The sequence below is a fragment of the Lolium rigidum genome, chromosome 7 (assembly GCF_022539505.1).
Source record: "Lolium rigidum isolate FL_2022 chromosome 7, APGP_CSIRO_Lrig_0.1, whole genome shotgun sequence".
NCBI lineage: Eukaryota > Viridiplantae > Streptophyta > Magnoliopsida > Poales > Poaceae > Lolium > Lolium rigidum.
Window position 1 is genome coordinate 306124632 of NC_061514.1, and position 14376 is coordinate 306139007.

At 47.4% G+C, this 14376-nt stretch overlaps 1 protein-coding gene across 1 annotated transcript; it reads right to left on the reverse strand.

The window, feature by feature from the left end:
* Positions 1-2234: 2234 nt before the first annotated feature.
* On the reverse strand, positions 2235-4191 carry LOC124670097 (SNF1-related protein kinase regulatory subunit gamma-1-like). The gene is made up of 2 exons (XM_047206603.1): positions 3965-4191; positions 2235-2344 (listed from the first exon to the last, which is right to left on the reverse strand). Exons 1-2 carry the CDS (start codon positions 4116-4118, stop codon positions 2259-2261), a joined length of 240 nt encoding a protein of 79 aa, XP_047062559.1. The 5' UTR covers positions 4119-4191; the 3' UTR covers positions 2235-2258.
* Positions 4192-14376: the final 10185 nt, after the last annotated feature.

The following is a 14376-nucleotide window of genomic DNA, read 5'->3' on the forward strand; positions in this document are numbered from 1 at the left end:
TGTGTTGATTTCCGTATGTTCGCTGCCAAGAAAGAACATTCGAGGGCACACCCAATCACACAAACTGGAAAATCCAGCGGGAGGAGATGGTGCCCTTGTTGTTTCTACCGATGAGGCGAACATCCAGAAACCTCGACTATCGGCTTCGTCCGGCCCATAGCCGGATTCGCCGCAAAGAAAGAACACTCGACGTTCTAACTATCGGTGTCGGAGCCGGAGTCGTCGGTGTGGTAGTACTCGGCGGCAGCTGTGTCGTCGAACACCTTGACGATCATCTCGCCGTCCCCCTCGCAGGGAAGGTGAGCCGGCAGCCCGGCTCGAGCGCAAGGTCACGGCGAACTTATCTCACCCCGTGCGTGTACATCTTGCCCCGCCCGTCGAACAGGACCTCCACGGTCCAGGCAGCGAGGCTGCGACTGGCCTCCCGTAGCCGCAACCGCGCCGGCTCGACGCCGTCGACGAACTCGGCCGAACTTGTCCGGTGAGCCGCTTGATGGCGAGTGGGTCGTCGTCGATGCGGAGGAGGAACTCGAGCGGCGCTCCTCCCGCGAGGACGAGGAGGGCGCATGCGAGGGCGAGCGTGGGGCTCGCTCCACCACGGCGGCCCTACCCCGCCACGGGGCGCCTGAGGCCGCGGCCTCGACCGCCTCGCCGGCCGCCAGGACCGGCCATGGACTTCCTCGCGGGCTTGGCTGCGTCACAGGAACACCTAGGCGGCACTACGGTCGAGCTTTGTGGCGGCTAGGGTTTCTTTGGAGGAGTGGATGAGGAAGAAGAACGCGCGCCCCCTTTATATAGGCCGGCGGCATGCGGTGGCCGCGGGATGCGTGGCGTCGCCATTAACGTGGTTGGCGGAGGTGGGCGGCCGCTCGGCAGCCGAGGCATCGTCGCCATTAATGTGGCGCAGAGTGCCGAAGCGACGCAGCGGCGCAATCGCTGGCGTGTTTGAGAAGACGCATCGACACAGGGTCGCTGCCAGGCGGGCCCGACGAAACATCCGCCAGACGCGAGCGGATGTCCGCAGAGACGCATCCGAGACGCATATTTCGGCCAGGTTTGCGTCTCCGCGGACGGCCCGGTCACTTTGCGTCACCCCGCTGGAAGTGGTGCCAGACGCATTTCCGGTCACGGCGGACGAAAACGGTCGCTGAGCGTCCGTTTGCGTCGCGCCGCTGGAGATGCCCTTAGGTAAACGGAAGTTGTTCTTGGCAGGCTGATACTTTTAGCGGCCATAGTTATATTTATCGTGATGAATCTAACTAGCAGGAAGCCTGCATGAAATGCTATCAAACTAGTTAAATCTCCATGTTCGTTTTCTGTAGTCACATCCATATAATCAAAATAAAACATGAGTCCATCATATTAGTTTTTTTTATTCTTTATAAGTTTCTATTTCCACAGCTTAACCCCCCAGAAAGTTTAGTAATGCTGCACCGTAATCCCACCTAAAAGCCATGACCAAGTATTCCACCTGCCATCATAACCTACCTATTTCAGAAGTTTCCACTAAAAATTTGAGGTCCCGAAGTTGTGATATATCAGGAAATCTCCCCCTACAGCACTGATATTTTTGTTGCATGTCCATGTCTCAACCCAATCTAGTTTACAAGGCTTTCTTCTGCACTACTACTGAAAAAAGCACACGGTAACAGTAACTTAATCAGCTGACACATCTACTGGTACCCAATATTCATGGTTTGATCACTTAAACGGGGTTTCATGAGGTTCATAGGAAGACAGCAAAAGTAGTGAAGCAGAACACATTTCACAGTAATCTTGGACAAACCACTAAAACAACATTAGCTACTACCGACTCACCTGCTACTGCAAGATAAGTAGCTCCAAACCCCACTATTACCAGCTTCTCTTTCTCCTTCCCGTTATCATGGAAGACATCGATTTCCCAGACCTTGTCTGACAGTATAGTGACAAGCGAGTGTCACCCACCATCCGTGCCTGATTAGAAGCAAACTTTGCCCATCTAGCGCCTGCCCACACAACATTCATCTCCTTAGAGATCTCAACTCCCCATACCCTTATGAACATTCGTCCGATCTTATCTTCCAAGGAAAACTCCCACGCAGTTGACGGCTGATGGTTGGACAAAAATCAATTGACACACTCGCATCAACTTCAACTCGCTGCACGAATCTATTGATTAGCCAACATCTACTCCCACCCTGGCGGCCGCACCTGCAACCTTCTCCCGCCGGCCACTGCCTCGAGCTCGCCCCTCGCCGCCAGTCTCTGCTCGCCTCCTAAGCCCATGTGTCCGCCTCAAGGATGCCGGCGCCACCGGCCCATCTTCTCCTCCCTAGTTGATGAAGCGGAGGTATCCTGCAATCTGCATCACAAATTGAGATCAATATTGTGTATCTTGTGTGAAATTTAACTGTAACTGTAATGAAATTTAAATGTAATGAAATTAGAGTTGGTTTGTCGATGAAGCAGAGTACTGTACTTACTTGCTGTAAATATTCATTAATTATAGTAATCATAGTCCTTATTCATTCATGTAACTGTAAGCAGAGCCCTTATTCATTCATGTAAGCACAACCCTTTTCATTCATGAATCGAACACAGTATGTACAGAGGGCATTTCAAAACAGTTGTGCACAATAGTTTTGGATTCCATGGATTAAGCAAACAATAGTTGTGCACAATCTTTCCTGTAGAATGTCCATGGATCCGCTCTTCCTTAACGATGCACTAGATTTAATCCCCTCTTGGGGCAACATTTGCTATAGCAATAACTTGCTGTTGCATTGCTACACTATGAAATACTGCAGACTGGGTAACAAAAAAAGTGAAGTTTCAAATTTCAGCTAACGTTTTGCACAATGTTATATGTGCTGCTAGACTGAAGCTATTTTACTCACAGCATGTATGCAACATTTAAGGGTAAACTCGCATACTAACTCTGTCCGAGATCATTTCTTTATATTGGGTTATATACTTCCATGCCAGCAACAACAGACTGCAGACTGCACTGCACTACAGAACCAAGCAATCAGTAAAAGATCAAATCCTACACTGCACTACAGAACCAAGCAAGTTTCACTGTCTCACTCTGATCTCTCTACCTCTACCTCCGTTAATAAGTTTCCCTTCGCCATCTACAGCCTGCCCGAGAGACTCAGAGAGATCATTGTTTGGTACAGTGATGAGAAGCCACTGTTTTGCATGCGCTCACACAATTATTTAAGTCAAAGTACTCCTGTTTTTAAAAAATACATACTCCGTATTTTTAATTTAACAAAACCAACGAACATAGCAAGTACTCCAACTTCAGTCCTACAACCAAATACTGTTTAGGAGTATTTTGTAAAGCTTGTCGAACATCCAAACAGCAAATCCAAATTCAGTCCTACAGCCAAAATAATGTTTTATAAATACTCCCTAGTTCAGATCTTATTTTAAACATGGCAATGCATTCTCTCACCAGCTCCTGTAATATGCTGACTTAGTTAAGCACATAGCTCTGTAGGTCAACTTATTTTGATATTTTGACCGAGGTAACAATAAAAGATCAAATCCTATTCATCGACAAGATACAGTACTCCTAGAAGGAAATCAAATCCTATACTGATGCAGATGCAGTACTCCTTTTATGCAGAACAAAGCAACAATATAGGAGTACTCCTTTTATTCTGGTACAGACCAATGTAGAAGGAGATATCTTACTCCTTTTATGCAGAACCAAGCAATCAATAATCTCAGCATCAGATATCTTACTCCTTTTAGAAAATGCTTTTAGTTTTGCTTCGAGAGGTGGTAGATCAACCATACTCCTCAGTGCTTCAATCATGTATATGGAATATTTTCAAATGAAACAAACTTCAATTTTGAAACTTGAAACCCATTGCACCAAGCAGAACATACGGAGTACTCCATTAAAGCTCCGATTTGCTCAAATTAAGGAGGAATTGTAAGGACAAAAAAGCAAGAGAAATCCTGATCTTACCTAACATGTTGTTCTGCGACAAGGGGATGACACCGTTGAAGTACCACGGCAGCTCATAGACGAGCTTGGCGATGATGTGCCCGCGCATGATGAGGCCGTCCAGGTTGCCTTCCCCGTTCACCACATAGATCCCCTCTCTCTTGTCTGCGTACATCTTCAGGGGAAGACGCGTCCAGCCATAGCGATGTTGCTCGGCAGCAGCAACAAGCCGGAGCGGTGGCTGGCGGCTTCAACTCGGGGAAGACGCTTTTTTTGCTCTGGCAGCAGCAGCTCCCCGCCGTCGACGGCGCCGGTGCGCACAAGCACTGTAAATCTAGCGGCACCGCCGCGAATCCGGCCTCAGCATCTTAATCGCCGATGGGGATCATTCCCAGCCACAAGAATATAGCGGCGCCGCTGCGAATCCGGCCGCCGGAGGTGGGAAAAATCACACATCTTGAACTTGGATGAAGAGGAATACGCATAGGAGGAAGAGGGAGGCGACGATGCACGAGAGGAAGGCCATTGCTCTAACTAGACCTACCTTACTTCCTACTACTAGTTCCTACGTTTACATGTGCCGCCGGCTGCCCTTTAAAGGCGTACCAACAGGGCAGTCACGGGTGAATCAGAGCGTCGATCCGCGCGTTTTTAGTCTTTGGCGCTTGTTTTTTCCTGACTTGGCGCCATAACGTCCGGCGCGAAACGCACCCGCCAAAGGATACACTAATGATTGGCGCTACCAATCAGATACTAGCAGGACCCGCAGCCCACGGGAATCATGCTTAGACAAGGATAAGACAAAGTTAGGGCATCCGATCCGGGGGAAGAGAACCTGATCTCAAAGCAAAACATGTGGCATCTGGAGGGTGCTCACGTATACACGTGGTCACCAAATCCACACTCATCTCTTATTTGTGTCAATGTTTCATAGCTCATGAGGAAGTATGTGGTGTTTTATCTTTCAATCTTGTTGGGCAACTTCCACCAATGGACTAGTGGCTTCACCCGCTTATCCAATAATTTTGCAAAAAGAGCTGGCAATGGGATTCCCAGTCCCAAATTAATTAAACTAAATAGACACTCCTCCATGGTATGTGATTGATGGATGGCACCCGAAGGATTCGGTCAGCCATGGCTTGTGTAAGCGAAGGTTGGGGGGAGTGTCATCATCATAATAAAACTAAAATAAAAAGGCACTCCTTCATGGTATGAGATTGTTGGCAGGCACCCGAGGATTCGGTTAGCCATGGTTTGTGAAAGAAAGGTTGGAAGGAGTGCCACACAAAATGAAAATAATATGGGAGCCGCTCTTAGGAGGTTGTCTGGCAAGGGGTTAGAGTACCCGCTACCGGTCGTTGACAACAACAAACACCTCTCAAAATGTTACTTTTATTCTCTTTATATGATTGCAAAACTGAAAAAGCTCTAGCACATGATTTAACCCCTGCTTCCCTCTCGCGAAGGGCCTGTCTTTTACTTTATGTTGAGTCAGTAAACCTATTTCCCTCCATCTCAAGCAAGCATTTGAGTAGTTGTGATCAAACCATTATATTGTGATTTGCTACATCATGTCTTTTATTCTTCTTTGTTTAGTACAAGTTTTATTTGAATGAATATAGTTTTGCAAGTTATCAATGATTATGAGTAGACCATTACGATTGAGTATGCAAGTTGTGCCTTATAAACTCTAACATGAGAGCACTGCTCAATGAGATAAATATAATCTGTTAATTGTTCTCTGACCAAGAACGAAGTTTGCCATCACCAATCATGATTTCTCATGCACCTTTACTTGTGATTACCTTATACTTGTTTCAATATGAGTTATAAGAGGTTGTCTACTATAATGTCCTGTGTGAATGAATATGATGCTTCTTGTCCGTATTTTATTTATCGACTCTTCACTCCATAAACATGTGGTCATGTCTATCGAGTTCGGCTTCGCTTGGGGACAAGCGAAGTCTAAGCTTGGGGGAGTTGATACGTCCAATTTGCATCACTATTTTATATCATAATTTGCTGTTATTCATTGATATATTTCATATTGGGACACAATACTTATGTTATTTCATCTATTTTGCATGTTTCATCATTATTGGAGGATCGAACACCGGAGCCGGGATTCTCGCTGGAAAAAGCACCGTCGGAACGCAATATTTTGGAAGATCAACTGCGGAAGGAAATTATACCAAAAATCCTATTTTTCAAGATGACGAAGGAAGCCGGAAGGAGGAGCCGGGAGCAGCCAGGGTGGGCCCACACCCTAGGGCGGCGCGGCCCAGGCCCCGGCCGCGCCGGCCGTGGTGTGGAGGGCCCACGACCCCTTTCGCCTCCTTTTCTTCGCCAAACCCTTCGTCCCGAAGACCTAAGCCACGAGAGGGTACCTCGCGAAGAGTTACGACCGCCTCTGCGGGGTGGAGAACACCGAGAGAAAAGAGCTCTCCGGCGGGCGGGAATCCGCCGGGAAATTCCCTCCGGGGGGGGAAATCGACGCCATCGACACCGTCATCGAGCTGGACATCATCGCCATCACCATCATCATCATCTCCACCATCATCACCGCCGTCATCACCGCTGGACACCGTCACCGCCATAGCAATTTGGGTTTGATCTTGATTGTTTGATAGGGGAAACTCTCCCGGTATCGATTTCTACTTGTTGTTGATGCTATTGAGTGAAACCATTGAACCAAGTTTATGTTCAGATTGTTATTCATCATCATATCACCTCTGATCATGTTCCGTATGATGTCTCGTGAGTAGTTCGTTTAGTTCTTGAGGACATGGGTGAAGTCTAAATGTTAGTAGTGAACTATGGATGAGTAATATTCAATGGTGTGATATTTAAGTTGTGGTGTTATTCTTCTAGTGGTGTCATGTGAACGTCGACTACATGACACTTCACCATTTATGGGCCTAGGGGAATGCATCTTGTATTCGTTTGCCAATTGCGGGGTTGCCGGAGTGACAGAAACCTAAACCCCCGCCTGGTATATCGATGCGGGAGGGATCGCAGGATCTCGAGTTTAAGGCTGTGGTTAGATTTATTCTTAATTACTTTCTTGTAGTTGCGGATGCTTGCAAGGGGTATAATCACAAGTATGTATTAGTCCTAGGAAGGGCGGTACATTAGCATAGGTTCACCCACACAACACTTATCACAACAATGAAGATTATTTAGCCGTATGTAGCGAAAGCACTAGACTAAAATCCCGTGTGTCCTCGAGAACGTTTGGTCATTATAAGTAAACAAACCGGCTTGTCCTTTGTGCTAAAAAGGATTGGGCCACTCGCTGCAATTATTACTCTCGCACTTTACATACTCGTACTTTATTCAACTGTTACATCAAACCCCCCTGAATACTTGTCTGTGAGCATTTACAGTGAATCCTTCATCGAAACTGCTTGTCAACACCTTCTGCTCCTCGTTGGGATCGACATTCTTACTTATCGAAGATACTACGATACTGTAACACCCCAAATTTCAATGAAAAAAGAAAGTTAGAGAATTCCAGAAGTACAAATTTTCAAACCAACAAAAACTTTTCTTTTGCATATAGTACCATGCATAGGACTTGTGCATTTGAGTGGTATGCCATGATGATTGTTATTACTTGTATCTTGATGTGCTCTAAAACCCTAGAGTGATCATGTGGAGATCACCAACCAAATAAATCAAAAAGGGAAGAAATTCCCATAATTGAAAAACCCTAAAAACCCTCACATATGCCCTATGGCATTTTTCGAAATTTTAACCCTAGACCTATTTGGTCTTCACCATTAGTTGAATAATGTTGTGAAACACTTATTACAACTTTTGGAATCAAGGGTTCACCATTCAAATGAATTTCCAACACTTTTCCCACTCACATGTGATGATGACCAAATCTGCCAATTTCAGTCTGATCACCACTTTGAGCCCCTGCAATTCAATTTTCCCAAACCATTCTTTGCTAACTCCTTGCACCATTTCAAAGTCAACATCAAGGTGAACAACTTTGATGAAGACCACCCTGCCAAATTCATCTTTGATCACTAGCTATGCTCATCCAAAGTTGCAACTTTATAATGAGTTCAACAATCTTCACTTAGCCATTTTGGGCCATTTTTGAAATCCAATTTTTCCACCACCACCTCAACTCATCTCTGGTCAAATACAACTTATCTCAACACTCACATTTCACAAACATTCACCTTTTGCATTATTTCCATTTTTGATATTTTTGTATTTTCCAAATTTGAACCCTATTCATACACTATAGCAAATAGTGATCTACCTCACATAATTCAAACCAAAGCTACACTACATGGTTCCCCTGCCCCCTCTAACCCTAAGGGAAGCATAGTGGAGCTAAGGAGGAGGAGCTAGATTGCATGGCATGGCCATGCCGGCCATGGCATCACCATGCCGAGCCTCCCCCTCTCTCCTTGCTTGCCAACCTTGGCCCCCTCGCCACGGCACGCCACCTCACTCTGCCTAGCCTCGCCTAGCACGGCCGTGGTCGAGGAGGAGCTCGACAACGGCCGAGACCAGCTCGCGTCCATGGCGCCACTGGATGCCGCGCACGTCGCGCGTGTGCACGCCGCGGGCACACACTGGCCACGCGCCGCGCCGTCACCACAAGCACGCCCTGGACTCGCTGACCAGCCGTTGAGCATCGCCGCGTCGCCACGCAACCACCAGACATGCTCTCGACCACGACCCGTGCCCGCCGTCGCCGGAGAAGAGAACCCCGATCCGCCGCAGACGCGCCCGTCGCGGAAGCAACGCGACCAACCTAGCCACCGCCCGACCCCGCTGTCGCCGCCAATAGCATCGCCAGGAGCCGTAGAACACTGCCACCACCTCGCCTAGCTCGACCGCGCGCCGTAGACGCCGTGCCCTGGTCGACTTCTTCACGGCCAAGCCGCACCCTTGGCCATCTATAAATACCGCGTTCCCTGGACGAAGCTGAGCACACCACCACGTTCACCACCCTCCACTGCTTCTCCTCCACCCAACCACTCGCGCGATTCTTGCCGGAGTTGCTCCAATTTGAAGCCGGAGCCCGCCAGTACCGCACCTCGCCGCCGTCGATTGGAGCCGATCCAGGAGACGCCGCCGGTGCCAGGAGCTTCGCCGTCGTCCACATCGACATCACGCACACTGCCAGCCACCGCGGGAGCCCTGGTTAGCTCTCCCACCCCCTAGGCTCGCCGCCAGAACCTCGGCATCTCGCCGGAGAAGACGATGGCCTGAGCCGTCGATCTACTCTCTAATCCTACGCCCCACGTCGCCCCGTACCGTTTCGGGTTTTAAAGGAGGCTGACGGGTGGACCCCACCCTGTCAGCAGGCCCGCGCGCACTGGATGCGCTGCTGGGCCGTTTTTCCCTGTTTAAACTATTTCAGCCCGTTAGCTTTTCCCGCCGGCCTGTTTAATTCAAATTCGTTTTAAACATTTTCCAAACATTTTTCAATACTGCCCAAACTTTGAAATTAAATAGTTTCCAATTAGCTAAACCAAATTTAGTGAATTTGACATTGTTGGAAAGCCACTGAAATTCTCTATCCAATGCCACTGGCCTCTTGGTCAAATTCTTTGTAGAATTAGTGTGACAAAAATAACAAGCCAGGGACTTTTCCCTATTCAAATAATTCTTAAAAATCAACCAAAATAGATATTAAGTTAATTCCAACTCTAATAGCTCACTTTTGACTTACACTAATTGTTTATGCAATAAAATGGTGTGGTCACTTTGCATGATCATGCCATGGTTTAATGAATGGATATTTTGACTAGTTTAACTAGTTGATATTATCCAAAACTATTAAAGTTAAATTGTGTGAAGTCTTACACTTCATTTAAACTTGTCTCACATGAATTCATGGGATGTTTGGACCCCTGGTTCCAAACTCTCTTATATGAATTACTTGAGTTTTAAATCAAAGGTAGAGTTATTTAAATGGTATGAGGTGTTCCACCTCATTTAAATCATTCTACCAAATGATGATGATGATGAACATTTGATCTAGGTCAAGATGAGTTCATCCATGATTGTTGGAGAAATTAAATCTTAAGAAGATTTCAATGAGAGGAAATTATTTCTCAAGAACCCTATGGAAACTATCATTTACATATAGAATACAAATCCTATTTTAATCCCACAACCCATGCACCCTAGTTTATTTATGTGTGTGCATAGAGTAGTTTGTGTGTTTATTTGTGATGTGTGGAATAGCCCTGGAATTAGTGAGTAATTATACTCGTATTCAAATTTAGACGGTAGCACCGGAGAGTACGCCGAAGAAGAAGGTTGCTACCGGGAGGAGGAAGAGGAACAGTTTGAGAACTACCAAGGCAAGCTAAATTACTATGCAAGCTTTTATTCTTGCCAAGTGCAAAGCCCCTTGGGGCAAGGCACCATGTCTTACCTTTTCTTATGTGAACCCATCCCAAGTTTTTACCTGTTTCCCAAATGACTTTCCTTTTATAGTTAACTTTGGTCAAAATACAAGTTGGTTTTTAGAGTAGTGAGTTAGCCTTTTCCAAGCAAAGCAAGGTAGCACCTCTCATGAATTAGAGCTAGTGCTAATGAACTAAACTTGACTACTCTAGATGGGAACTTTGTGATTTTGAAAGGATTTTGAAAACCTTGGAATGAAGATGCCTTCCATTTAAATGAATGTTGAAGGTGAATATGACCAAGAGAAGATGGTGATTTTTGATAAAACATGATGTTGGTTTGAATGCGATACCTTTCCAATTCTCAAGTACCCCCACAATACCTGATTATGGGTAGGGCTTAACTGGAAGTTTATGCGTCTTAGTATGGGTTCCCTCTAAACAAGCGTCATCGGGGTTATGCCGAAAGCTGCCTCTACCACAAAAGAAACGATACGATATGATGCGAAAGGAGGTGAATGTCCGGCCCAAGCCATGTGCGGTTCCCGGGTTGACGGTTGGTCTTCATCTGGGAGGCCAAGCTCATGGGGAGAGGTGCTCATACTAGGATTCGTAAGTGAAAGGTTATGGTTGATGATCCGCGTGCTTGTGTTACGATTATTCGGGGAAATCCCGACGGATGAAATCAAATGTTGTGGCACAAGTGTGCAACCTCTGCGAGTGTAAACCTATTCGAATAGCCGCGTCCACGGTTACGGACGGTTGGAAAGGCCATACGAGTTTCCGATGTCATATCTTTGAAAATGATGTTGAAAGGTGATGGTGAAATGACTTGTGGTGGATTGAATTGAAATCACCACTTGAATGGTGGGAATGACACTAATGTTCCCACTTGGGTTAGTTAGCACTTGAGTAGGCTTTTCTCAAAGCTTTGTGAACTAAAACTAGCTTTATGCAAATAAACTAGAGCTTAGCAAACCCTACTAGAATGTCTAGCACTTACATTAGTATTAGTTTGCGAGTACTCAACGTACTCACGGCTTTGTCCCTGGCTATTCAAATGGCCGAGTATGAAGATGAACAAGGAGATGACCGGCGGGATGCCTACGACAACTAAGCGCCTTCAGACGTCAAGCGTTGGCTCTGTGGACTAGAGAGTCCTTGTATCTTACGCTTCCGCTATGTTGAACTATGAACTTGTGTTTGTTCGTTGATCAATAGATCAACTATTCGTGTAATATGGATCATGTGATTCCAATTTGTAAGACTTATGGTTTGTAATGAATGATGAGCTGTGATACTTAACTATTATGCCTCGCAACAACAATATTCCTGGGATTGCGATGTATGACATAATAGGCATTCGGACTTAAAAATCCGGGTGTTGACAAGTTGGTATCGAGCCATTGTTTGACCTTAGAAGACCTTAGTTAGAATGGGCGTTACTGAAAAATTTAACTTTGAAATCAAATGAAAGGACTTATTTGTGAAAATTTACTACACTCTTGTCTTTGAGACTTTGCCAAAATTTGATCATGTTCTATCTTATTTAAATCAACTTAAAACCTTGCCACACTTTGCACTCTCTAACTTACTCATCCAATTCTCTTTCAGATGGAGCCGAATGAACCCCTCAACACCAAGTTTTATCGGCTTGGAAACGGAGGAAGCTTGATCTTCGAGCATGACCTCGACTCCCTGTCGGATCACCTTGGCCGCCCACACCCCGAGTTTCACGGGATTCGGGTGGACGACCAGCCGGGAGAGGACTGCGGTGGATTATCACTTGCCGACTTGAGGAGCAAGCTGGAGCCTCCCACCTCGGAGAGGATCCTTTTCTCTTTCGGGGAAAGCAAGCGGCTCGACGGGCTTGCACGTGCTCTTCGAGGAAGCACTTGCTCGTACGTGCGGACAGAATACCGAAGCCCTTCGTGAGGAACGCTTTGCGCATCTCGCACGGCGTAACTGCGACGGAAGACCCATGGATGTGCCACTCCACCCCCGGTTGAGGCACCATGTGGATCACTTGGACTTCATGCTCTACCGGACTCGGAGGGACCTCGACGCCTCTCGCGCTTACGCGAACCGGACCCATGCTCACATCATCGAGCGAGGGTGAGGCGATCAAGCTACTCAACAACGACCGCGGGAACCTTCGCCGGCGGCGTGCCAAGAAGGACGCTACGATTCGCCGCCTTCGCGACCGGATCGCGTCACTTGAGGCCATTGTCACGGCCCGGGAGGATCAGATTCGTCACATGGAGGAGGACGATGGAGGCATCGATATTCAGGGAGGAGACGCCTTTCTGAGCGATGACGATGACTTTGAGGAGGACGAGAACACCGAGGAGGAGGACTACGAGTTCCTGGAGGCAGGACCCGATGACTACGTCCCGATTGATATCGACGATGAGGAGTAGTTGCACTAGTTTCACTTATAGTAGGTGTGAGTTGTATCCCGTCCTTTGTATCGTAGCATGAGAATGGTTCTTAAAACCATTGGAGTATGTGTGTAGTTTGTACTATGTGTTGCATGAATGAATGAATGTTATGTTTGTCATGAAAAGATTACAAGTTTTCAAATGTTTTTCAAACTTAAATGAACCATAGAATGTTCCCTCTTATCTCATGATCTTCTATACCTTCAGATGGCCCCTCCGAATCGCACCAACGACGCGATGATGCAGCTTCTGCAAACCACTGCTTGCAGACCGGGAAACCGAGAGAGCCGAGCGCCAAGCCAACATCATCGCCTTGCAGAACATCGCCCAAGGCCATGGAAATCATGACCACCCCGGATCCAAGCTCAAGAACTTCCAGAACACCAACCCTCCGGTGTTTAGCAAGACCGAGGAGCCCCTCGACGCCGACGATTGGCTCCAGACTATGGAGAACAATGCGGAAGTAGGCTGGAGTGGAAGCCAACGAGAAGGTGTTGTTCGCCACTCACTACCTCGCTGGACCAGCTCGCGCTTGGTGGACAAGTACCCGTGCCATGAACGGAGGTCAATTCATGACTTGGGAGGATTTCAAACTCAAGTTCGGCAAGTACCATGTACCCCCGGGTCTTATCAAGAAGATGAGGGATGAGTTCCGTGAGCTGAAACAAGGTCGCATGACGGTGGTTGAGTACCGCGACAAGTTTCTCACCTTGTCAAGGTATGCCCACGATGAGACGGACACCGTTGAAAAGAGGAAGGAGAGATTCCTGAACGGGCTGCATGATGAGATGCGGACTGTCCTCGTCAACATCCCCTTCGCCGACCTCGAAGCCCTTGTTGACTCCGCCATCCAGATGGAGGGCAAGTTGAACCAAGCCAATGAGAACCGCAAGCGCCGCATGGCAAATCAGAGTGGATCAAGCCACCCCCAAAAGTTTCGCCCTAGCTCAAGCGGAGGTTTCAATCCGAGACATAACAAACCCCCGATGCAGAACTCTCGCCCCGGTTATCAGAACCGAAGTGGAGGAAACTCCAAGCCGGGAGGCTACAACCCCAACTACAACAACAACAACTACAACCGCGCTCCACCTCGAGCCCCGAACACCAACAACACCAACACCAACACCAACCCCGGAACCGGGAGCAATGCCATTCCCGTTGCGAACAAGCGGGACAAGAGCACTATCACTTGTTATGAGTGTGGTGTAGTGGGGCACTACTCCAACGAGTGTCCCAAGCGTCTTGCCAAGCTCGCCGGCAACACCGCTGCTCCTGCTCAGCGAGCAACGCCGTGTCTCCACCGGCAAGAAGTTCGCCCCCAACAACCCCAACAACCGCAACGGCCGCCTCTACCACATGAACGCCGAAGAAGCCCGGGAAGCCCCGGATGTGAGTACTGGGTATGTTTTCTGTCAACCACACCCCTGCTAGAGTGTTGTTTGATTCCGGAGCATCGCATTCCTTTGTCACCGAAGATTTTGCATCAACAAGTAAAATTCAACCCCTCAGTTTGAAGCATGTTATGATAGTTCAAATCCCCGGATCAACCACCAAAGCCAGAAAATTTTGTAAAAATGTGCCAATCAAAATCCATGATGTTGATTTC

Bases quoted from the DNA above. Each gene is read 5' to 3' on its own strand.
- LOC124670097 (XM_047206603.1), bottom strand. From the start codon at position 4,118: ATGTACGCAGACAAGAGAGAGGGGATCTATGTGGTGAACGGGGAAGGC. The intron at 2,345-3,964 runs GTAAGATCAGGA...TTTGTGATGCAG, and splicing joins GTCGCAGAACAACATGTTAG to ATTGCAGGATACCTCCGCTT.